Source organism: Hemitrygon akajei, chromosome 12, assembly GCF_048418815.1.
Source record: "Hemitrygon akajei chromosome 12, sHemAka1.3, whole genome shotgun sequence".
In the NCBI taxonomy this organism is placed as follows: domain Eukaryota; kingdom Metazoa; phylum Chordata; class Chondrichthyes; order Myliobatiformes; family Dasyatidae; genus Hemitrygon; species Hemitrygon akajei.
Genome location: NC_133135.1, coordinates 91474457 through 91500625, shown reverse-complemented (window position 1 = coordinate 91500625; position 26169 = coordinate 91474457). Strand labels below are relative to the sequence as shown.

Sequence of the window (26169 nt, the reverse complement as noted above, 5' to 3'; positions counted from 1 at the left end):
GAGTTGCTCAGATTCATGGCTGGTCGCTGAGTTGCCAGCTCCAGATGCCATCTGGAATGTTGGGGTCACCAATGTAGTTGCGCGCAAAGCGCTACTAAAGAAACACACGGAGGCAGAGAGAGCTGAACTCAGAATCTTTACTGATTCAAACTCACGCGCTTAAATCTCCCCTCCCCTGGGTCCCTGCGACCAGCATGATGTCAGACCGTCCCCAGAAGGTCCGCCCTGAGCAGGCCGCACGTCTGTCTGCGGCTCCCGATGGCGGTTCGAGTCCCGTGTGTGTGGACCGCCACAACACTAATATTGCTTAAAATGTTGAAAACAATGTTTCATCTTTAACTTTAATGACTTTTGGAGATCAGTTCATCTTCTACTCACTTAATTATTCACAGTAACAGAAATTTTTACCAGGGGTGCCCAAACCTTTGCAGGCCACTGTATTTACCTACTCTGAAAATGCTATATTGAAATGGTAGCTTTAGTGGAAGAGTTTATGCTGCTGTAAATGCTTACAAGAAAATGTATCTTAAGGTAGTATATGGTGACATATACATACTGCCATTATTAATTCACTTGATTTTTAAAAAATCTATTCAACTGGCCAAAGGAATTGAGTTTTAACACACCTTAATTATTTAATGTAAAAAGTTGCACAAATTTATCTGTTTTAAGAATGGAAACCCAATCTTCACAGAGAGTATTAAACAGCACATGGCACCAAAAGAGTCCATGTAATCTCCACCATCAACTAGGTAGTCCAGAATAGCAATTCAAAGCAAAGGCTGCTTCAGAGTGCATCTTCAGCATGGATCCTACGACTGGAAAGCTGATTGCACCCCCCACCCCCATCATTGCTGCTCCAGCCTCACAGCAGCATGACCTTGACCGACTCTCTGACATTGTTTGCTTAGTAGAGAAATGCAGCAGCTGTACACTATAGACATCTGTCAATTTTAAACCGAGATGGGGTGTTTAAATTCATTCCATACTGGCCTCTTCCAGCTGCTAACTAAGACAATAGAGATTTTCATTCCATACAAATGGAGTTTAAATCCAAATCAGAAAGATAAAGTTCCAACATATTAAGTTCTCTCTCATCTCCCTTTATTCAAGACTAAGCCATTTTTTCCCAATTAATGGAGTCACAAATGTCTGTACTTCTTTACAAAGCAGCATTTGCAATTCAAATATCAGTCGTTTTAGCATTGGTGATGTGGATTTTAAATGTGTTTCTTAAATTATTTCAGTGAAGAATTCCATGAACTGTTTCTTTGTTAATGGTGCCAACAATGAGGGAATTTGGAGAGGTTGAATCAACTTCACCACAAAAAAATGTAAAAGACCAGAGGGAAAACAGTTTGTCATGCTTGAGAAAGCCACACTGACCCAAAACCCCACCCACTCTTCTGAAACATATTTCTTAAAACAGTGAACTGTACTTAATACAAAACAGATCGCTTGTTGTTTATTGTTCTACTTACTGGAGAATACTGACAACTAGTTAACGATGCACAAAAATAAACAATCAAATCTCACCTACAATCATTGCATTGAAATTGCAAAAAAATTGTATATGTTTCATAAACATGAGAAAATCTGCAAATGCTGGAAATCCAAAGGAACGCACACGAAGTGCTGGATGGATTCAGCTGGCGAGGCAGCATCTATGGAGAAGAGTAAACAGTCTTTCGCCTCAAGAACCTTCACCAGGTCTCGGCCCGAACCCGTTGACTGTTTATACTCTTTTCCACAGATGCTTCCTGGCCTGCTGAGTTCTTCCAGCACTTTGTGTGGGTTGTATTTATGTTTGTTTGTTTCTCATCCACAAGCATCTTCATCATGCTCACTGAACCTTCAATATTCTTATCTACCTTCATTTGTACTACTTAGGGGTAGAAGCTGGCTTGAATATTCCCCTGATCATAAAATGAACAACATCTCCCTCAGATAGTCTATCAGAGTCAAGGGTGACGAGATCTTTGGTCCTTATGGGGACAATGTGGCCAATGAGGGGTTCCAAGATGGTTTGGGAGAGGACACTGATATTGGTTCAGTGTCTCACCAGTGGATTTCGAAGATTTTGCAGAGACAGCACTGGTCATTCTCTCTGGTACTTGATGTGCCTGCCTTAAGTTCTGTGCCAGGAGCACACCAGATCTGTAGCGTCTGGAGGCCAGGAGCAATGTGGTAGTTCGACATCTGATCGCAAGGAAATTAGCAGGCAAATTAGACAACTTTCGTTACTTTATCTAATGTCATTAAAAACATTTAACATTTCTGATAGATCAGTTTTTTTTTATTCTGCAGTAGATTATCAAATGGAGATGTTCATCCTGTTTCAGGATATCAATAATACTGGCCCAGTGCTCCTGCTGCCATTCACAAAATTGGGATTGGGATTGTACAATAAGGACATTAAGGATAAGATACCTTCCATACGGGGACAGTGGGGGGGGGGGGGGGGGGAGAGAGAGGGAGAGGACATCAGCCCTCACCATCCAGGTTTGCACATGAAAATACCACTTTGCCAGGTAGTAACAAAGGACAGGAAACGGGTTTGCTTGTTATGACATGGACGATAATGGTTTTTCCATGATCACAACTGTTCCTGGCAAATTTTTCTGCAGAAGTGGTATGCCATTGCCTTGTGCTGGGCAGTGTCTTTTCAAGACGGGTGATGTGGGCCATTTTCAATACTCTTCAGAGATTGTCTGCTCGGCGCTGGTCACATAACCAGGACTTGCGACCAGCCACTCATACGACTATCCACCACATGCTCTTATGGCTTTGTGTGACCCCTATCGGGGCTGGGAGCGAAGCAGGTGACACACTTTGCCTGCAAGCTAGTGGAGGGAGGGAGCATCTGACTCCTCTTTTGGTAGAAGCGCATCTCCACCCCACCACCATAGCTTAGTGAATCATTAAAGATACACATCCAGGAAAAGTGAAGAGAGCAAAACCATATAGTGCCAAATAATATTTAGTCCAAACTGCTGAAAGGTGGCACACTGGGGAGAATTCTCTTCAGTGTTTAGTGAACAGGAGGTCCCACTTTTCAATGTGTTTACAGCTTTATATAGATATAGCACATTGAAACTTAGAATGATAACAATGGCTTTGACTGTAATTATCAAACAAAAGGATTATAAAGAAAACAAATTGATTTCTACAATCATTTCTACAATTGATTTGCTTTTGAGGCCTGATTGCATGGGTACCCATTAAACATTTAAGGAAATAGCAGCAAACAATAATGGGAAAGTCTTTAAGACCAAATAAGTGTTGTGTCTTAGAAAGTGTGATGTTGAATGAAAAATGGCCACTTACCTTGTCACTAGGAAAGCTGGATCAGTTACAACTTCTGGTCCAATTCGTATATCTGATATGGCATGTTATGGAAGCTTCATATTTGCATTTCAAACTGTACAATAGTGTGTATTTAATATTTCAGTAATACTATAATTATATTCTTAGATTAAGCATTGTTTATTTAAATAATGCATTACAGGTTATATGCAAAAATAAGTGGACTGCATACATCATGACCACACCACATGGTATGTGCACACCTCACTGAGTAAAACACGAAGTTAAGACTCACATTCTAGACTCCCTTGTTTCCCCCCCACCCTCCAAAGTAGTTTTAAAATTTTGTTTTGGAGTTACAAAATAGTACAACAAACTATCATGTTGTCCTGACTTAGCTTATGCAGCTTCACATCTGGTACAGTTTTATTTAATTATTGCTCTGGTTCATGACTTCAATATTTGTTTACTGAAAGGAACACAATAACAGACACATTATGATCCCTGAAACAGACCAAAATTCTAAAACACAATGCAAAAGAAACAACTTTGATTTGATTAGATAACAAATTATTGTTTCGCAACTTATTCCACACATCTGAGGTAAATGATAAAACATAGGACCCATTTTTTTAACCCTGAAAAAGGAGAAGTGTTATTGATTGGTCCCACTAGTAACTTAACAAATTAGGATTACAAATCCATCTCCAGTTCAGAGAATCTATCTTCTATATTGAAATGTACCCATTGCTCTTCAACTTCTCAGACAGTCTCTTGGGGTTGAGGATGCCTTGCTTCCATTCCGGCTTGGAGAGTGGAAGATGCCTGTGTACAAAAGTTCATTGTACACATGTGGACTACCACACAGCTCTGACAGTGAGATCTTGCTCCATGGGCAACATCCACAACCAGGCTCTGGGTACAGACTTCCCATGACCCACATATTTAGTCACACATAATTGTATGGTTACGCACAGATAGACACTGACACCATCCACAACGACCCAGCAATGAAAAAGTTTAATCACAATGGATAAAACAGCATGTACCCAACAATATTTATAATGTTTGGTAAATGGAATCTGAATTGTATTTTTTGTACTCACTTCTGTTACAAATAGGACCAAAGACATGACTTTGGACCACAATTTTCAGTTTGGTGATAAAATGATAGAAGTTGCAAGCTGCTCATTAGAAAACACACAATTTCCTTTCAGACAGCCCTTTAGCTTAACAATGAATTAGATTCACTACTGTATTCTGAGTTCTCAGATGGTAACAAGACCAATGTTAGAACTACATCACAGTGGGGTAGGTCACATGTTAGGCAGTGCACTCCTTGTGCAGGGCAGCAGTGTCCTCACAATACACAGTCTCATGGCTCTTCACGCCATGACGATACCTCATCTTCAGTCAAGGGAGAGAAAATCCTGGAAGCAACTGGCAACGTCACATTCTCAGGATGGCTTCACCTCCTCTGTCTATTTACTGTGTCCCATACCTGTTCCAGAAGAAAATCCAGACTGCATCTAGAATTCAACAGCATTTTCGATTAAAAGTAACCCCCATTTTGATAAAGCTGTAAGATCGAGGACTGTTAATACTGTTATGATCCAGCAACAATGAATATATAAATGAGACAGGATTTTTATAACAAATAAAACATTAAACACTGCTTAAAAAAAAAACCCAAAAATAAACAAACGACTAACTTAACTGGAAGTTGGCTGCTATGCAGCAGCTTGAACAGTTCTTAAAGCAATAATGCGAAAATAATTCTTTAAAGTAGTATAGCAAAAAGTCCAAAATGATTTACACAGTCAGTTAAGGGAGAGACTTTCCTTGAAGTAATTAAATCCTCTTTCGCAACGCTACTGCTGATCCCAGCTGAAGTATGCTTTGCCGAGGGATTTACGATTGAAGGAAATAAAATGGCTTGAAGGCACTGACCTTTCCTTGGCGAAACTCTGCATCCAACTCTTTCTGCTCTTCTTTGGCAAAGCAGGAGTTATCATGGACACAAGTTACTAATTCCTCGTACGAAGATTAAATAAAGGTCGAACCTGCTTTACAGCCGATAACACCAATATTCCTCAATTCTTCCAGCTTCTCGAACTTCGATAAATCTTCACTCTCCGACTGGACTGAACTGACAGTATTGTAGCAAAACTGCCGGCAATAACCTTTGAGACTTAAGGCAGAAAGTAGAACTCCACTTTAAAACAAAACTGCGTCATAACATCGAATACACAGCGGAACGGAGTCACTGAACGAATTCAACCACGAACTGCCCCATGTCACAGGCAGGGGTTCCCCTTTTATAACCTGTTGAAAAAAAACTATCACATGACCTCTCACTGGCAGGAAAATTACATCACTCCACCATCACAAGACTATTACATCATGCCCAGCATAGCCTCAACTACATCATGGTCATGTGACAGGCACAAGATACCCACAGGTACGTAACAATACTAACCAACAGTATTTAGTTAGCATTACGCCAATTACTTTGTTTTTACTGATTAAAAGCAAGCAGTATAAAGTCCTGTAGCAACAAAACTAGTCTTGGTTCAGTGAGAGGACAAGGTGAATTGAAAGATATTCTACAGTCAGTTAATGCTGTAACAGTACTGAACTGCTCAGAAACATACATTCTGGAGAAATTGTTGGTAATTAAACCCTTCAGACTCATTGCTCATGTCTTTACTTCAGCATTCCCACAGAAGTCAAAAGCTTGCCGACTGCCAGGTTTAAATACAGCATCATTCAAGCTTGTAGCATCAGCCTCCTCTTTAGCCTCTGAAATTCGGAAGCGGCAATTCAGATTATCCTCATTTTTAAATCAGGTTATCTGCACACTGACATCTGCCTAAACACTGTAGCAGAGTTGTGAAAGAGGAGATTACAGACAGGGTTAGGGGTAGAATCAACCATTGAAGCTGGCAGAGCATCACATCCCATCCAATGGCAGTAACTCTTGCCTGCCATCACATACTTAAAAAAACAATACAAGTCGATTAGAAGTTGGAAGAGTATCTGCTAAATAGCAGTACCAAAATTCTATTAATGAAATAATAATCCTCTGTGTGCAACAATGAGACACATTTCACAGGAACAAAAAGAAAATTAAACTCAAACAATTCCATGAAGGGAGTAAATAAAACAATCCAAGAAACAAATACACAAGGAGTGGCTTGAATTCTCCTGCAATGATCTCTACAATCAAAAACACATTATGGAAAAAGACACTCCGCCAAAATGTTGAAGGGCAAAATGTGTTCGAATTGATGCAAAATTACAGAGAATCAGGATCCAGTGGATTTCAGTTAACTAGAGCAACCAATTCTTTGGGACAACTTAAAAGGACATAAACTAAATCAAGAAAACAGCTGGGATTCCCTTTGTTTATTTGAGACACTATGCCCCTCAATAGGGACGGGAGACTGCAGCCTAACAGTTTCTGACTTGTGTCAATCATGTGACCTTATGTGGCCATTAGACACTACACTGTGGCTACGTCCACACTATACTGGATAAATCTGTAACCAAAGCTTTTTCTCTTCGTTTTTAACCTCCGTCCACACTAAAACAGCATTTTCAAAACCGGAGCTTTTCAGAAACGCTTTCCAGGGTGGGTATTTTTGAAAACACCGCTCGGGCAGATCAGTGTGGACAGGGTAACCGCAGAAATCTGAAAATGCTGTCAGATGGCAGCGTGCCATTTCATTGTTTTCTTGAATGCAACCTAACAATTTCAGAACAGACGGCAATGAGACTGAAGCCAGAAGAGTTAGAAATGTACTCACCAAATACTTTGACCCATAACTTACTGAATAAATAAGTATACTCACTTTGCCCTGTTTTCTGTCCTTGCTCGTATGAAGGTGGTTTACCTATTCATGCAAGTACTTCTCTGACAATAGATGTGTAACAGCCTAATGTAACATTGTATGGAAATACAAGATAATACTGATGCAGACATGTTTTACACATTTAACAAGGTGCTTTACTAATGCAACAGAGTTAGTCAGCTTTTCAATGTTCGTCGTCAGCCGGGTCATACAGTCCGTGAACTCCCTGTCGGTTGCCTCCATACACTTCAGTATTTGTTTTTTTTACTTTTGAATCCTCCGGTGTGACAGCCAACAGCTGCCCATCGTTTAAGTTTTTCTAGTCTGTAACTGAACAAACACGCACCATCTTTCATGGCGAGATTCGACACCAAACATGTCGCTTGTTTTCGGTAGATGTGTCCTGTGCATGCGCAGTAGGAGGAGATTCGCCGAAATCTCCATTTCAATGTGAACAGAGATATTTTTTAAAATGCATCGTGTGGATGCCTATCATTTTTACGCAAAACCAGCGTTTTCAAAATTATCCGGCCTAGCGTGGATGTAGCCTTAGAGTGAAGTTTTTAAATATCATTAGTTGCTGTGTTTCTGTTCAAAGAAGTGATTTTTGCGACTGATAGTTGGCAAGAAATAAACAGGAGGACAATTTTAAACTGTTTTGCTCACTGCGGTTTCAAGCATTCTGGCTTGGAGATGTCAGAAATGGTCATAAGTGAAAATGAATCGATTTCATGACCTCAACAAATTAGGAACCACGATGAATTTGAAGGCATGAACAATCATCTTAAGTGTTACAATGGAAATGAAAATCTGGAGGATGAAATCATCAAAAGCAATCTATGAAGGCAGTTCATTATCTGTAGTCGATGTCTGCGTTGATTTTGTTCATTTACCGTCCATCAAAGGAACACGACAGCAAGCACTGAGTGATCCCTCCACCAGTAACTATTAAGAACTATTACGGTTTTTTAGTACTGCAGCAGTTTTGATATTTTTAATTTGTTCTGTATTTCATTTAAATCCATTATTTATTACTCAGTTAAATCATAGCTCGTCTTTTTTATATATATATATTTTTAACTATTTCCACAAGGCTTTGGCTAATTGATGCAGTTGGTTAGTTAAGCCAAAATGTAGTGGTCCGAATGTGTTCCAATTAACCAGAAGCTACCGTATTTGGAAAAAAAGCATGATCGTTTATCCTCCATTACCAGTACTTGTTATCCTACCCCATATTATTTTATATTATCCTTAAATTTTGGTTTGAGTGTGTTCATTAGAATCAGAGCAATATGCCCACAGAACCTTTGGAACAATGAGTCCACGCTGACCACACTGTTCCCATCTCCTGTATTCAGCCCATATCCCTCCAAGCCCTGGCCCTGCATCTACTTATCCAAGTACTTCTCAAATGACATCATTGTACCAGCCCAACCACTTATTCTGGCAGTTTCACATTCTCACCACCTTCTGCATGAAAATGTTGCCCTTCTCACCCTAAATCTAAGTCCACTAGCTTTGGTTCCTCTACCCTGAGGAAAAGATTTGTTTCTGCCTCTCACAATTTTAAACACTTCTATGAAGTCACCCCTCGGTCACCTACGTTACAAGGAATTAACAGCTAGCCTGGCCAACCTCTCCCCGTAATACCCTCATTCTTTCAGCGCTCTTTCCAGGTTAGCCAAATCTTTTCTCCGACAGGGTGACCAAAACTACAGACAGAACTCCAAGTACAGCCTCACCAACAACTTGTACACAACAACAAATATCTGATCTCCTATCAGATGCTCTGACTGATGAAGGTCATCATCCTAAACACCTTTGGCATTACCTTGCCTACCTGTGGCAAGGTTTTCAAAAAAATATGCAGTTGTATTCCAGTTCCTCTGTTCTATTATGCTGCCTGGTCCCTGATGATACATACTATGAACCCACAAAATGCTGGAGGAACTCAGCAGGCCAGGCAGCACCTGCGGAAGAGTACAGTTGATGTTGTTTCGGGCTGAGACCCTTCAGCAGGACTGGAGAAAAAATAAAGAGATGAGTAGATTTCAAAGGTGGGGGGAGGGAAGGGAGAAACACAAGGTGAAAGGTGAAACCAGGAGGAGGAGGGGTGAAGTGAAGAGCTGTTATGTTGATTCATTTAAAGAGTCAGGGCTGGAAAAAGGGAAAATCTAATGGGAGAGGATAAAAAGCCATGGAAGAAAGGGGAAGGGGAGGGGCAGCAGAGAAGGCAATGGGCAACAAGATGAGATGAGAGGGGGAAAAGGGGATGGGAAATGGTGAAGGTGGGGGGGGGGGGGGGGGGGCATTTCCGGAAGTTTGAGAAATCAATGTTCCTGCCATTGGAATACAAGGTGTTGCTCCTCCATTGTGAGTGTGGCCTCATATGGCCTCCTCTACTGTCATGATGAGGCCACACTCAGGTTGGAGGAACAACATTTCCACTTCCCATTCCATTTCCAATATGTCAATATATGGCCTCCTCCACTGTCAAAATATTGACATACTGGAATGGGAATGGGAAGTGGGATTAAAATGGGTGGCCACTGAGAAATCCCACTTTTTCTGGCGGATGAAGTGTAGATGCTCGGTGAAACGGTCTCCCAATCTACATCGGGTCTCACCAATATACAGGAGGGCACACCAGGAACAGCAGACACAGTTTATGACCCCAAAAGACTCATAGGTGAAGTGTCACCTCAGCTGGAAGGACTGCTTGGGGCCCTGAATGGTAGTGGGGGAGGTGATGTGGGGGCAGGTGTAGCACTTGTTCCACTTTTTCAAAGTTATGTGCTAGGAGGGAGATCAGTGGGGAGGGAGAAAAGAACAAGAGTCAAGTAGGGAGTGATCCCTGTGGAGAGTAGAAAGTGGTGGGGGGGTAGTGGTGTTGGGGGCAGGAAAGATCAGCTTGGTGGTGGATCCGTTAGAGATGGCAGAAGTTACGGAGAACTATGTGCTGGACGTAGCTGGTGGGGTGGTAGATGAGGATAAGAGAAACCCTACCCCCAGTACAGACATGCATGAAATGGAAGAGATGCGGTTGAGGACAGCGTTGCTGGTGGAGGAAGGGAAGCCCCTTTCTTTGAAGGAGGAGGACATCTCCTTCATTCGAGAATGAAAAGCCTCATCCTGAGAGGAGATGTGGCAGAGACGGAGGAATTGAGAAAGGGGGAAGGCATTTTTACAAGTAACAAGGTGGGAGGAGCTATAGTCCAGGTAGCTGTGACAGTCCGTGAGTTTACGAGGGGTGATTGATTAGTTCGTGGCTTAAGGTAGAAGGAGTCAAGTTTAGAAAACAGCACATTTATTTTTCAACGTACTCCCCTCCTACATTTACACACTTAGTCCAGCAGTTGTGGAGCATATGGATCTTGGACCTCCAGAAAGTGTCCACAGCAGGGGTGATTGATTAGTTCATGGCCTAAGGTAGAAGGAGATGAGTTATACAGCTCTCATTACATGCACATGCAGGTCAACTCTTTGAGTGATTATGCAGAAAGTTTGAAGTTAATAACTCATCTCCTTCCACCTTAGGCCATGAACTTATCAATCACGCATCTGTGGACACTTTCTGGAGGTCCAAGATCCATATGCTCCACAACTGCTGGACTAAGTGTGTAAATGTAGGAGGGGACTATGCTGAAAAATAAATGTGCTAGGTTTTCTAAAATTGACTCCTTCTACCTTAGGCTACGAACTTATCAATCACCCCTCATATAATAGACATCAGCAGATAAGCTGTCTTGTTGGAAATGGATCAGGTTAATTTGAGGGCAGGCCGGAAGTTAGAGGCCAAGTTGACGTGAAGTCGACGAGCTCCACATGGGTGTAGGAAGCAGCACTAATGCAGTCTATAAACTGTACACTGTTTGACTTTCCGAAATACATCTGAACCAAAATCCTTTTGCCACTCTTCTGCTCATTTCCCTAAATGATCAAGATCCCCAAGTAATACATGATAAAATTCTATACTAACAATTTAGTGATCAAGTCTTGCGCATTCACATCCATGATTTATATAAATCACCAATACAAGGGTCCAAACACTGACCCGTGGCACACCACTTGTTTCCAATTCCTTTCCAAGAAACAACCTGCAACCATCACCCTTTGCTTCCTCCCTCTGAGCCAATTTTAAATCCATCTAATCAGATCTCCCAAGATTCAGTGAGACACAATCTTCCAAACAAGCCTGTCTTGAAGTCCTTGGTCAACGACACCACTGTTGTTGGTCGAATCGTAGGTGGTATAAAAACAATCTCTCACTCTATATCAGCAAGACCAAGGAAATGACTATGACTTCAGGGAGAGGACACCAGAGGTCCATGAGCCAGTCCATATCAGGGGATCTGAGAACTTTAAATTCCTCAGTGTTATCAATTCAGAGGACCTGCCCTGGTCCCAGCACACAAGTGCAACTACAAAGGCAGTGCCTCTACTTCCTTAGGCTGTAACGATTCTACATATCACCTAAGACAAACTTCTATAGATGTGTGGTGGAGAGTATATTGACTACTGCATGGTACAGAAACACCAATGCCCTTGTACAGAAAAGCCAATGAAAAGTAATGGATATGACCCAATCCATCACGGGTAAAGCCTTCCCCACCTATGAACACATCTACATGGAGTGTTGCCCCAGAAAAGGGACATCAGGGACCCCCACCATCCAGGTCATTGCCAGGACTTGAGAAACTGAGTTACAGAGAAAGGTTGAATAGGTTAGGACTTTATTCCCTGGAGCGTAGGAGAATGAGGGGTGATTTGATAGAGATGTATAAAATTATGATGGGTATAGATAGAGTGAATGCAAGCAGGCTTTTTCCACTGAGGCTAGGGGAGAAAAAAACCAAAGGTCATGGGTTAAGGGTGAAGGGGGAAAAGTTTAAAGGGAACATTAGGGAGGGCTTCTTCACACAGAGAGTGGTGGGAGTGTGGAATGAGCTGCCAGATGAAGTGGTGAATGCGGGCTCACTTTTGACATTTAAGAAAAACTTGGACAGGTATATGGATGAGAGGGGTTTGGAGGGATATGGCCCAGGTGCTGGTCAGTGGGACTAGGCAGAAAAATGGTTCGGCACAGCCAAGAAGGGACAAAAGGTCTGTTTCTGTGCTGTAATGTTCACTTCTTGCTGCTGCCTTAGGGGAGAAGGTACAGGAGCCTCAGGACTCACACCACCAAGGTTCAGGAACAGTCGTTACCCCTCAACCATCAGGCTCTTGGTCCACAGGGGATAACTTCATTCAACTTCACCTGTCCCATCATTAAACTGTTCCCACAATCAATGGACTCACTTTCAAGGACTCTTCATCTCATGTTCTCAAAATTATTGTTTATTTATTTATTATTTCTTTTTCTTCCTTTTTGTATTTGCAGTTTGTTGGTGTGTTTTTTTTAGTGTTTTTTTTTTGCATATTGGTTGTTTGCCCGTCCTGTTGGATGTGCTCTTTCACTGATTCTGTTGCATTTCTTTCATTTACTATGATGGCGCACAAGAAAAAGAATCTCAGGGTTGTACATGGTGACATATGTACTTTAATAATATACTTACTTTGAACTTTGACTATCCAGTGCCCTACCCTCATCTACCCTTTTAATTTCTTCAAAGAACTAAAAGATTTGTCAAGCACAACTTTCCATATCAAGCAATTCCAGTTAAGAAATTTACAGCCTTACTAAAGATAATTTTACTTTGGCCTAAACATGAACACATTGCAACACACCACTTCTAGGGAAAAAAACATGGACTAGTATGATCATTCTGAGACCTGGCTCTGCCATGCACAGATCAAAATGGGGAACAAAATATATTTATTCACAACTGTGGCTCATGTCAACATGTGTAAAATTCTAAAGCCAAAGCAATGTGCACAATGATAGGTTACCAACATCAAGTAATTTGAATCCATCATAAGGAGCAACCTCATCCTTTACAAAAACACATTTAGCCCAAAAGTACCAAGATGGAATAAATACAACAGAGCAATTACTTTGCCCCATTGGAGAATCTGCTGAATTTACTTAATGCTTGAATGGATTCATTTAGAAATCTACAGCTTGAAAGTATCATCATTATATTGATTAAATTGTTAAGAATGTGCTGGATGAGGATTAATGCTTGTAATGAGGAATAAAGACAACAGACTATAAAAATGCAATTAAAAACATGTTCTGATAGGTTAATAAATATTATACTACATTAGACTAGAAAATTAAAAATAAGCCAGAAAAGCAAAGAAAATTTTTCTGAACATTTGTAGAAGTCATAATGTCCTCTTACTTTGTAAAGTTCAAGACAGCTGCAATCAAGTAACAGAGACTGTGTTCATAAAGCAGTCCACTAAAGCAATGAGCAATGGTTGCTGCATTCCACAAACATTTATTGAATATTGAATACCCCACACACCCCTCACACAAACTCTTTTCCCTCCTGCCATCTGGCAAAAGCTACCGAAAGCATTCGGGCTCGCACGACCAGACTGTGCAACAGTTTCTTTCCCCAAGCCATCAGACTCCTCAATACCCAGAGTCTAGACTGACATCTACATCATTTATTAAACTGAAATTTGTCCTCTACTGTGCCTATTGTCTTGTTTACTGATTATTTATTAATTAATTATTCTACTGCCCTGCATTGTTTTGTGCACTTTATGTAGTCCTATGTAGGTCTGTACTCTGGTGTAGTTTTTGTGTTGTTTTACATAGTCTAATGTAGCCTTGAGTTGTCTCACAGTCTAGTGTAGTTTTGTATTGTTTCATGTAGCACCATGGTCCTGGAGGAACATTGTTTGGTTTTTACTATGTACTGTACCAGCAGTGTATGGTCGAAATGACAATAAAAAGCGACTTGATTTGACTTGAAGTGCCCATGTTAACTTACTCATGCATTTCACTTCTAGCACTACTTGTGACCGCTGTGAGTTTCTGTAACTCTATCTTGGATTTCTTGATGGAAAGACCTGTCAGTCAGTCAGAGTTGGCAGCTACATCGAAAACTCCATCACGCTAGGCACTGGTTCCCCCCCCTCCCCCCCGCCCCCAGGGTTGTGTTCTCATGCTGTTGCTGACTCACGTCTGCGCTGCCAGATCCAGCTCAAACCACACCATCACGTTTGCTGATGATACAACGAAGGTTGGCCTCATCAACAACGATGAGTCAGGGATACAGAGAGGAAGTAGAGAGGCTTAACAAATGGTGTGAGAGCAACAACCAGTCTCGACTTGGGCAACAGAGATGATTGCAGACTTGAGAAAAGCACAGGTCAACTGCTCTCCACTGCACATCAACAGGTCAGCTGTGGAAAGTGAACAACACCAAGTTCCTTGGTGTGCACATAACAGACGATCTAATCTGCACCAACAACACCTCATCAGTCAAGGCAGCAAAGCAGCATCTACACTTTCTAAGACTGAGACATGCGATGCTCCCTGTGCCCATTCTAACAACTTTCTGCAGGAGTACCATCGAATATTCTATCTGGATGCATCATAGTGTGGTGTGGAAACTGCAAAGCATCAGACCACAAGATCTTACAGGCAACCACAACCAAGAGCATAATGGGGGCCTCTCCCTCCCCCTATTTGTGCATTTTACTGTGCCCTTTGTGTATAGAAAGGGCACAAAACACTGTAGGATCTCTACAACTCATCCCACAATCCCTTTAACCCACTGCCATCAGGAAGGAATTTCAGGAGCATCAGGATTAGGACTGCCAGACTTCATAACAGCTTCTTCCCTCAGGCTGAGACTATCAAATACCCTGCCACAAATGAGGGCTATCACAAGGTCAGTGAGCTGTTTACTTTTGCTGTGCACTTCACATACATTTTGAATTATACTTTCATGATATACGTGTCGTACATGCTGCGTGTGAATTATGCATTGTAGGTGCACCGTGGTCCAGAGAAACTCTGTCATTTAGTTGTATATACGTACAGTCAGATAACATTAAACTTGAACTTGAATTTGAGATACTGCTAGAGCACACACTCAGAATATACTAAGTGATTACAAATATTTTTCACTGTTTCTGTTTGAAAACAGGGCAGTTAACTTGCACACAGAAGCGCCCCCCCCCTCCCCATCATGAATCAGATGAAGATACGATGCCCGGTTTTGGACTCAGTGTTCTCTTCAGTTGACCAGCTCATCTGCACTTTACGTCCAACACTTTCAAACCATGGCCAGGATCCAAGTGACAGTAATTGCAGCCACCCTATCCCTCTGTCTTTGACTGCACATGTCATAGAGCTGGCAGAGGTAAGCGATGATAGATTGTTCACTGGCATGTCCTCTCCCCAGCCTAAACTGTACATTACTGAAGTCTCTGACGCCCACAAGGCAGACACCAGGGCTGGAATGAGCTACTTCCCATTTCCCATCTCAGTTATCAGGGATTTCAAAGGGAGCACACCAGGCCTCTGCTTTCTCAGCTTCCTGCAATCACACAATCATGAACTTTCCAAACACCGTGCCAAAACAGACTAAAAAAAGTATCGTTCTCACTTTCTGGGCCCACAAGAATATCCAGAGTATTCCAAAAATAGCCCAGTTTCACTTGGGAACAGGACTTGCTGCATGGGAAGTTATAATTATACAGACTATAACCACTCAAGTTATGGTCTTTGTCAAAACCACATGGTTAACTTTTTTTTATATTAAGCTCAGAAATGTAACCCTTCACATGCAAAACTTTCCTCCATATTTTACACTACCCTTAATTCAGAAGGGATTGGTCTCCACAATCAGTCAGATCTACATGAGGCGTTGCCTCAGGAAAGCAACATCTGTCAAAGATCCCCATTATTATGGTTAGCTACCATCAGGAAGGAAGTGCTACCAAGTTCAAGAACTGCCATTTCTCTTCAACCGTTCAGTGGTTATAGTATACTACAAACCTAATGCAGTGCCTCCTCGCCTGCGACACACAGAGACTGAACTCCTTTTGGACTCAAGACTGAACTGCAGAGGACAGGGAGGAGATCTGGCCCCTACACATATAGCATGCCCTGGTGCTCATGAACCAGATCCCCCAGCTACAGGGAAATAGCCCTACTGTCTTGTGAGCAGCCTCGGAAGAGATGAAGGCTATGGGAGTAAACCCAGAAAGCAAATCTGAAGTGGAGCCCGAGGCAGCTGTACATCACTGAACGTCCTTCCTGCAGCTCCTGCAGCTAAGTTGGTGCCAAACGTATTGCTTTGTAAGCTTTCATTTGGTAAGACAGAGGGGGATCTTGACAACTGGGCATCTCAGGATCTCCATACCTTCCGCCCAGGCTTGTGATGATCATCACCATCACCCATTGTCCTTCAAGACAGACGGATGCCAACCACTGATTACATCACACTACGATGAACTTTATCTTTTTTGGTTCTGATAATGCTGTTTCTTGTAAATATTTGTGCATAACTTATGCTTAATTTGTTTGTTCTTGTAAATCTTGCTTATCTGATGCTATTTTCCTGTGATGCTGCTGTAAGTTTTTCATTGCACCTGTGCATAAAGGTACTTATGTACATGACAGTAAACTCCACTTTGAATTCAAATATGTGTTTGTTTTGTGGGGAGGAGCAGGGGCAGAAGAAAGAGAAGCCCCTTACAATTAATTTATTGACAACTACTCTTTGCAAAAGATTGTGTTGCTTCACATTGGCTGACATCACTTATCTCAGGAGTATGGTTAGCCTCACACAAGCAGATCCCAGTCACGCAGTGCTGTCTTCCAGCATACAATTTGCCAGAGCTGGGTGCAATTTTATTCCATAAGAGTGCCAGTATCTCACTCAGCCACCATGGGTCTCCTTACTTCTGGGATTCACAAACTTTTTCATGCCATGGACAGCGACCATCAACCCAAGGAACCCCTGCCTTATGTTGCCGGGCAATTGTGCTTAGCTGATCAAGGGATTCTAGTGATATTTCCCTTTGCAAGCTGTATTACTGAATTAGGCTCACAATGCTTTCAGCAGGAGTTAGAAAGCTGGAAATCTGAAAAAAAAACATGTGTTGGTAACACTAGACAAAGTCAGTCAGCTTCTGAACAGAGAAACAGTTAAAGTTTCATGTCAGATACCTTTATCAAAACAGTTTGCCAGTTGAGTATTTCAGACCACAAACCACCATGAAAGGATAACCTTGCTCCATCTGAAAGTTTATGTAACCACAACACCAGAAGATATAGGAGCAGAATTAGGCCATTTGGCCCATTGAGTCTATTCCACCATTTAATCATGGCAGATCCACTTTTCCTTTCAGCCCCAATCTCCTGCCTTCTCCCCATAACCCTTCATGCCCTGACCAATCAAGAATCTATCAACCCGTCTTGGGAAACTGCAATGCTGGTCTACTTGGGGAAACAGGGGGCCAGATCTGATGTGCAAGAACTGGAAGGACTACTTGTGAGCACAGAATGCAAACATTTCTTCAGTTAGGGTTGAAGAAACAGGACACCTCATCACACCCACACATTCCAAAATACATTACAAAAGTACTTAATGCGAATTCCCTTCTTTCCACCATAACTGTGTCGCTGCGTAATCCATCCCACACAATGTTCAGTCTGAATCACCATACACTAGGGAAGCAGAGTCACTGTGGTAACATCCCAACTCACAGATTTGTGGGCGTTAAACCACTGAGTGGGAAAGCATACGTCTGATACTTGGATACTCATTCAGAATCCAGCCTGTTGATCATCTGGGCACAATTAAAACTTGCATGAAGACAAACTACATGTTCAATAACAGTACAAGAAAAACAGACCACTTTTCCCTCAAGTTTGTTTTGACACAGTGAAATCATAGCAGATCCATATTCCAATTTTTCTATCCTCATCTTTTCCCTAAAACCCTTAATAATACTGGTCATAAAAATATTCTCAGATTAAATGTCAACATTTCATTAATATTAATTGCTTTGTGAATAATTCCAACTTTTTCAAATACATACAATCGTTTGACACCCAATAAGCTGAAAATTTTCAAGGGGTTCTGTCACTAAGTTGCAAACTCCATTAATCAAAGTCCAAGAAAACTCCTGTTTATTAACCCTCACTCAGTTAATCACCATTATAATTGCTCAGTAGGTTTGCAAAAATAAACAAGCATTCAAACCAACATTACATTATTCTAACATCAAGAATCGAACACTCAAACAGAACAAACGTTATGCACTACAAATATATGAAACTGTTCTGTGATCCAATAGGGTCATTGTGCTACTTAAGTGTTGCTGAATTACACTGTCAAGGAAGGATAACCAAATTTCCTCTGGATTCCTGCCAACCTCAAGTTCGATCAAAATCATACCAAGATAAGCAAGTGTACAAAAATGGGGAAAGCTTGAAGAAAATTAAAAATATTTTTCTAGAGGATTTTCCACGAAATAAATACTAGCCAAGATTTTTGTGCATCTGGTCTTTAACAGATTAAATACATCTTTTTCTTTCCCCCAATTAAAGAACAAAGGCATTCAATCAGTCATCAAGTTGTTGGGCAACAGCATAAATACAAAAAAAAGTCAGTTCTTTGCACCATCAACACTGTGTAAACATTGACTCAACAAAGCAGCTCCCAATTGATAACAGAAGGGTAAGAGACAGCAAGAACAGGCCTCAATGGAGCAGCAGATCAAATTGCCTTCAAGCCATTCAAGTTTATTCCACTTTTGCCATGCTCTTCAGGCACTAATTTGGAGATGATTCTGCTGTCCACAGTTCTTATATTCTTCAATTTAACCAAGATATTTTTGAATAATTTATCCAGAACATTTCGCATTCTCAAAACTCCACTTCTGACTAAGATCTTTGGAAGCCAGTGTATTTGGTTACAAAAATGTAAATAACTCGTTCTTTAGTCTTAGCATTACTAATCATCAGTTTAGTATTTTGAACAGCCCTTTTAAAATGACTCTCACATGACCCAACTAATACCCTGTCAAAATATATTTGATCCGATTCAGTACAAATCCAACCTACCTTTAAACCTATCCTTACACATAACAATTTGTGCAACTGTTTATTTAAGCTCTGTTGTACACTTCGCTGGATTGAGAAATACCTTTTTAATTTGTGCTTCTGGTGCTCACATAAATTAACTAGTATTTGTCCACATTAACTGCACCTTCCATCTTCCCCAGTCTGAGTTCATCCTCCTTGCCAAGCAAAGGTTACAATCAGCTACAAGAAACAATTACTCTCAAAATGTCATTACAAGTTGAAAGAAAGAAAATCTATTCTGCAAAGACATGAATTAGGATAGTAGACCATTCAGACCCTCAGATCAGTCCTGCCATTTAACATGGCTAATCTGATTTGTAGCATCAATTTTGATCTCCTCTCCATGCAAAGTAACCTTTCAATCCTTGCTTATTAAGTGACAATCTACCTCTACCTTAAACATATTCAAAGACTCCGCTTCCAATATTGAGAATTCCAAGATTCATAAAACAGCAAGAACAAAAATTACATCTCCTCTTTTGCTCAAATAGGCAATGCCTTATTTTTAAATAGCAACCCTAAGCTCTAGATTCCCAAAGGAGGAAACACCTACTCCAGGATTTCAAATAATTCAGTCAAGTTCCCCCTTGCCCCAAAAGACAGAAACCAAGTCAATTCAACTCTCCTCAAGAACTACTCACACATTATTGGAATACAATTAGTCTGAACTTCCTTCCATGAATTAATACCTATCCTTAAATAAGACCAGTACTATACACACTATGCCAGGTAGAGTCTCATTGATCCCTGAACTCAAGCAAAATCACCCAAATTATGTATGCAATTCTCCTCATAAATAACATTCAGTTAACTTTTCTTACAACTTCCTGTACTGCCCACCAAATTCATACAAATCACAACAAATACTTTATAATTAAGGTATTAGAGTTGTTTTTAATCTAAAATGGTAAGTTACGAGTGGGAAGAAGCCAAAGGGTGATAGCAGATAATTGTCTCAAGAAGGGCAGCACCTGTGACTAGTGGTGTACCTACTGCAGGGTCGGTGTTCGGCCATGGTAAACTGGATCAGCAAATTTGCAGATGATACCAGGACTGGGGGCATAAAGGACAACAAGGTTGGCTAAAAAACTTGCAAACTGATTGAAACCAGCTGGAAATTTAACAGAAAAGTGGAAGGTGGAATTTAATGGAGACGAATGTGAAGTGCTGCACTTCGGCAGGGCAAACTCGGGTAGGACTTGCACAGTGAATAGTAGGCACCTAGGTACATGGTACAATGGAGGGATTTGGTCCACAGATCCATACACAGATTCAGATACCCTGAAACTGATGCCACAGTTAGAAAGGGTTGCAAAAGGGGTTTTGACATATTAGCCTTCACAAATCAGAGCATTGCATACAGGATGTTGCTGGGATTTGAGGTCCTAAGTTAAACGGCAAGATTGAATAGGTTGAATAAAGTTGAAGTGTAGGAAAATGAGTGGAGATCTTATTGAGTATTTAGAACCTTTACAAGGGGTATAAAAATGCTAAATGCAAGCAGGCTCTTTCCCCCATGCTTAGCTGAGACAAGAACGAGAGGTCATGGTTGGAGAAGAAGGGTGTCAGGGGAACCTGGGGGAAACTTCTTCACTTAGAAGGTGGTGCAAATATGGAACAAGCTGCTAGTGGAAGTGGTGGATATATCCATCAGAACAAGTAGTTTGGTACATAGATGAGAGAAGTATGGAGGACGCTGATCCCGATGCAGGTAGAAAAACAGGTCAGCACAGATTAGTGGGCTGAAGGACCTGTTTATCTGCTATAATGCTCTATGACTTTACATCACTGCACAAACTTCAGAATGCTCAGAGCTTGCTGAAAGAGAGCCTCGATCAGCAGAATTTTGTGGCTAATAAGTCACAAGACGCAAGAAAATAAAGCATACAAGTTCACTGTTTTTAGTACGTTGAGGGTTTCACCTGTGCCTCCAGCTCAGCACAATGGAGAGGAAGTGATGGAACGATGAGTATTTATGAAACTTGATTTGAAATGTTCTGCTCTCATTTTCATATCTTTCAAAGCTGTTCTTGAACTGTCAGCCTTTTTAATTTTTGAAGACAGGATAAAAGGTTAGCATGTAAAGGTTCTAAACGCAAAAGTGATCAACAGCATATGGTTTTAATGCAAATGTATTTTGACAAATTAAAATCTCAGATAATCCCTTTATTTCTTAAAATTATTTAAAACAATTGCAGTCCAAGGTTCAAATCAATAAAAATATTATAAATCATCACAAAGAGCTGTTCAAGCCCTGATGCCTCCTGGATTATTGACTTCAATTAATAATAGTGATTGAAGCAATAATTCTCACCAGCCAAGGTTACAGTCTTGACAAAACTGTGTACTTTCACCACGCTATGGCCCAATACTTTTAAAATAAAATGTGTTAACTCAGACGTTCCACAAACTCGCACTTATCTGGTTGACAATATTAATTAGAGGTCCTCAATCTACTTGTACAGTTCAAGGTAGGAAATACAGATAAGCTGAACAGTTTCCCACCACTCCAGCAATACCCTACCCATCGGTCATACACCAAACTGGTCCTGCTATTGGGGAACTTCTAGATGGAAAGTACTTGGTATCATTTCCAAACCTCTCCAGCCACCCCAAATACAAAGCATCACAAAATAACACTGAGCTCCAAATACTGCAAGTTATCTTGGGAAAAGAGTTGTGAGAGTTTTCTCATGGAAGTCCATTTATCATATTTTATCCTGACTAAACTATCATAAAACTGCTCAATTTGAGATCTAAAGATTAACAGCCACTTGGGTTAATTTCAAAGTAGCTTCTTTGAAGATGGCCTGCACAGGGATGCTGCAGCTTACTCCTCAGCTCACAGTAGTGGTGCTAGCTTTAAATTCTTAGTTAGCCTTTCGAAGTTTTTAGTCAGGAATTTCAGTCATCCAAAGCTCAGCAAATATAGTGCCGCTATATTAATTTTTATTTTTATATTTAATTTTAATATTTAATCCACTGGCAGCAGAGTTAATAGTGGGGCTCAGTGGAAGCTGTATTCTAAGGCACCTGACCTAGCGACTGCGACCTGCCCCAAGCGTCTCAGCCGAGGAAGTGGCTAACTTGGGCGGCGTGAGAGGAAGCAGAAACTTGACAAAAGAGCTGGGGTGATAGTGAGGCTGAGAGCTAATCCAGCCAGACTGGCAGTACCATGACTTTTCCTGGCCAACGTCTGCTCGCTGGATAATGAATTGGATTCACTGGATAATAAACTGGACTCACTGATACTGAGAATTAACACGCAAAAAGATGTGAAACTGCTGCTTTCTGGTTTTCACTGAAACATGGTTAAATAACAATATGCCCCAACTTGACGTTTCAACCTGACGGGATGACTCCCTGTTGGGGAGATCGAAGGAGGTGGAATCTGTGTATACATTAACAAAGGCTGGTGCATAAACTCACTGTGACTGTTAGCAGTCACTGTACTGGGGAAATTGAGCATCTTGCAATTAAAATTAACTGCCCAGGGAGTTTACTGTTGTGTATATCCTCGCAAATTCCAATGCCAAGGTCGCTCTGGGAGAGCTTTACAGTATCATCGCTCTCTACAAAACAAGCATCAGGACAGTCTCTTCATCATTGCAGGAGACATTTGACCCAAATTCCAGCAACACGTCACCATGGTCACCAGGGGATCAAACAGACTCAACCATGTTAGTACAAACAGATGTGATACCTACAAAGCCAGCCCATGCCCTTAACTTGGCCTCTCTGATCACATCTCCCATGATGTTAACCCCAGCATACTGACTGCTGCCAAAAATGGAGAAACTAGTCAAGAGAATCATCACTGTATGGCCGAACAAGGCAGATATGCTTCAGGACTGGCAGATGTTCAAGGAGCCCATCACAAACACAGGAAACTTGAGGAATATGCCTCATCTGTCATCGGCTACATCAGTAAGTGTGTAAATGACATTGGTACTAGAAGCCCTGGCTGAATGTAGAGGTGTGCTCCCTATTAAAAGCTCAGGACGCTGCCTTCAAGTCCAGTGACAGAACAGTTCTCAGAACACCCTCATCTCAGGCATTAAGAGGGCAAAGACCGCCTACACATGAAAAATTCAGGAATACCTATCCGATAAGGATCCGCAGTATGTGTGGTTGGGCATCAAGGACATTCATGAATATGCAAGGGAAAACAGTGTTGACCATAGCAATGATGCCTCCCTCCATGATGCTCTAAACAATTTTATGCATACTTCAAGGTGGCATGTGACTCCACAACAGCCACAAAACCTGCTACCTAAAACAGCAATAGATGTGAGAAAGATTCTGCAGAGAGTCAACCCCGCTCCCACCCCCCAATGCTGCCAAGCCAGGCTGAGTACTGACTGTGCAGACCAGCTCACTGACATCTTCAACATGTCACTCACCCAGGCTGCAGTCCCCACGTGCTTCAAATCAGTACCAACGAACTCTACACCTTCAGAACTAAAAGACTACCACCAAGTGGCAATGACGCTAATTATCATGAAGTGCTTTGAATGGCTGATGATGGCAAAACATCAAAAACTCCATTCCTGCCACACTAGACAGTCACCAATATGGTTACTGACAGAACCACTCTACAACAGATGCCTTAGCATCTGTTATGCACTTGGCTCTGACACACCTAGAAAACAAGAACATTCACGTCAGAATGGGTTTCAGTTTGGCATTCAAAACTATTGTCCCACAGACCCTGGTGAACAAACACTTACTCATGGCCTAAATACACCACTGTGCAACTGGGTGTTGGATTTGCAAACAAACAGGCCTCGTACAGTCAGGATGCACAACTGCTCCCTCACTCCCCATCATCCTCTACACAGGTACACCTGAGGGCCATACGTTGAGCCCATTGCTGTACACTCTGTTCACACTCGACTGCATGGCCAAACACAAAGTGATCACGTGCGAAGTTCGCCGATGACACAGCAGTGGTGAGGCTCATCACCAACAACAATAAGATGCCTGAGAGGAGGACGATCTCGAGGCCTGGTACCAGACAAATAACCTCTTCCTTGATATCAAGAAGACAAAGGAGATAGTTGTCAACCAGAACTCTCAGCCTGCTTTACATCTCCGGCACAGCTTTGGAAACTGCAAGCAGTTTCAAATTCTTGGGAGTGCACATCTCACACAAACTTTCGTGATCCCAGAACACATCCTACACAGTCTAGAAAGCTCACCAATGCTTCTTTCTGAGACTGAAAAGAGCTGGACTATGCACATCAAAGCTCACATCAGATGTGCAGTTAAACACATCCAAGCATGCTGCGTCACTGCTTGCAATGGAAACTGCACTGTGGTAGACAGGAAAGCCCTTCAAGGGGCAGTCAAAACCGGGCAATGCATTACTGTCACCAGCCTACCAGCCGTCAAGGACATGTATACAGAAAAGTGACTGAAAAGGCCAGGAACAATATGAAGGATCCCATACAACCTGCTCAGGGATTATTTGTCCCACTTCCATCAGGGAGACAGCAACCAAACATCCCCATCAGGACCACCCGACTCAAATTGTTACTTTCCCCAAGGAGTAATGCTGATCAACATGTCCACTCACTAACTCCACACTACTTTATTAGTTCCCATCAGTCACCTTATGTAGCTACAGCCTAGCATCACTTTATGGACATACAATCAATCTATATGAGCTATCTGATGTATTTATAGTTTTTTTAAATTATTGTTGTGTTCTTTTTATCTTTTATTTTTAATGCTGCATCTGATCTGGAGTAGCATTATTTCACTCTCCTTACACTTGTGTAGAGGAAATGACTAAACAATCTTGAATATATGATTAGTTAGTTGTCAGTTAGATAATCTTAGCTATTTTCCAGAGGTTGACTGTTTCCCGATTGGTCAGGGTGTCAAAGAATATGGTGAGAAGGCAGGTGTATGGGTTGAGTGGGATCTGGGATCAGCCATAATGGAATGGCAGAGCAGACTTGATGGGCTGAATGGACAACAGACAGATATCATGCTTGACTAACGTTCTGGCATGTTTAAAAAAATTAGCAGCATCTGAGCTTATCCTTTTGTGTACATCATGGGAAATTTATCACCAATTATTGTCACTAATGACAGCCATTGAGTTGGGATTGATGTTCTATCCCTCCTCATCCTCAACTACTCTGCAGGAGAGTTGAGTAACTCAGCTCCTTTCCACACTTTTCTCCATGTCCAAATGAGCAGCCCACCTCCCCCCCACCCATCTTAACTGCGTTTTATAGGAGTAACATTGAGAGCATCCTGACAAGTTGCATCTCCATTGGGTATGGGAGCAGTGGTGCATCAGACTGGAAGTCCCTACAAAGGACTGTGAGAACAGCTTAGAGGATCATAGGGGTCTCCCTACCATCCATCGGGGACATTTATCAGGAGCACTGCACACACAAGGCCCTTAGTATTGTTAAGGATCCCACCCATCCATCCAGCATCCTCTGACTTTTTACCATCAGACAGGAGACCACGGTGCACAAAAACAAGAGTGGTCAGGATGAGAAACAGTTTCTTCCCCCAGACCATAAAGCTTTGAACTACCAGCTGCATCGTACTTGAAGTGTCACTGATTAATCAGTTCCGTACCTTGCACTTTAGTTTGTTATTTATGTGTGATTCATCTGTTCATTTTATCCTTATCTTCATAAGTTATCATGTGTTACATATGCAATGGGTTTTACACCCTAGTTTGAAGAAACTTCTCATTTCTATACACATGATATACTTTATATACATGTACCGTAGTTAAATGCCAATAAACCTCACTTGTCAGAACTGTCTTGACTGGGCCAACTGTGACAAAGAATATCCTAAAATCTTTCCTCTTCTCATATCGTTGCTATTGAAGTCCATCATCTGGGTCTTCAAAATCAATGATGGTGCACTGACAAAATCCAAACCCTGGCTTGGCCTCCTCAACTCTCCACACTATCTAAATTAACAAAATTAACTTCCTTATATTCAATAGTGTATAAACAGAATTTTCCTCCA

The 26169-nt window shown here is 41.5% G+C and overlaps 1 protein-coding gene across 1 annotated transcript in view; it reads right to left on the bottom strand.

The window, feature by feature from the left end:
- The window catches only part of imp3 (IMP U3 small nucleolar ribonucleoprotein 3), a 225590-nt gene that overhangs the window by 73449 nt on the left and 125972 nt on the right, over window positions 1-26169 (bottom strand). The window contains exon 5 of the mRNA XM_073063684.1: window positions 3328-3379. Coding sequence (XP_072919785.1) covers window positions 3328-3379 — 52 coding nt within the window. The remainder of the gene's footprint in view (window positions 1-3327; window positions 3380-26169) is intronic.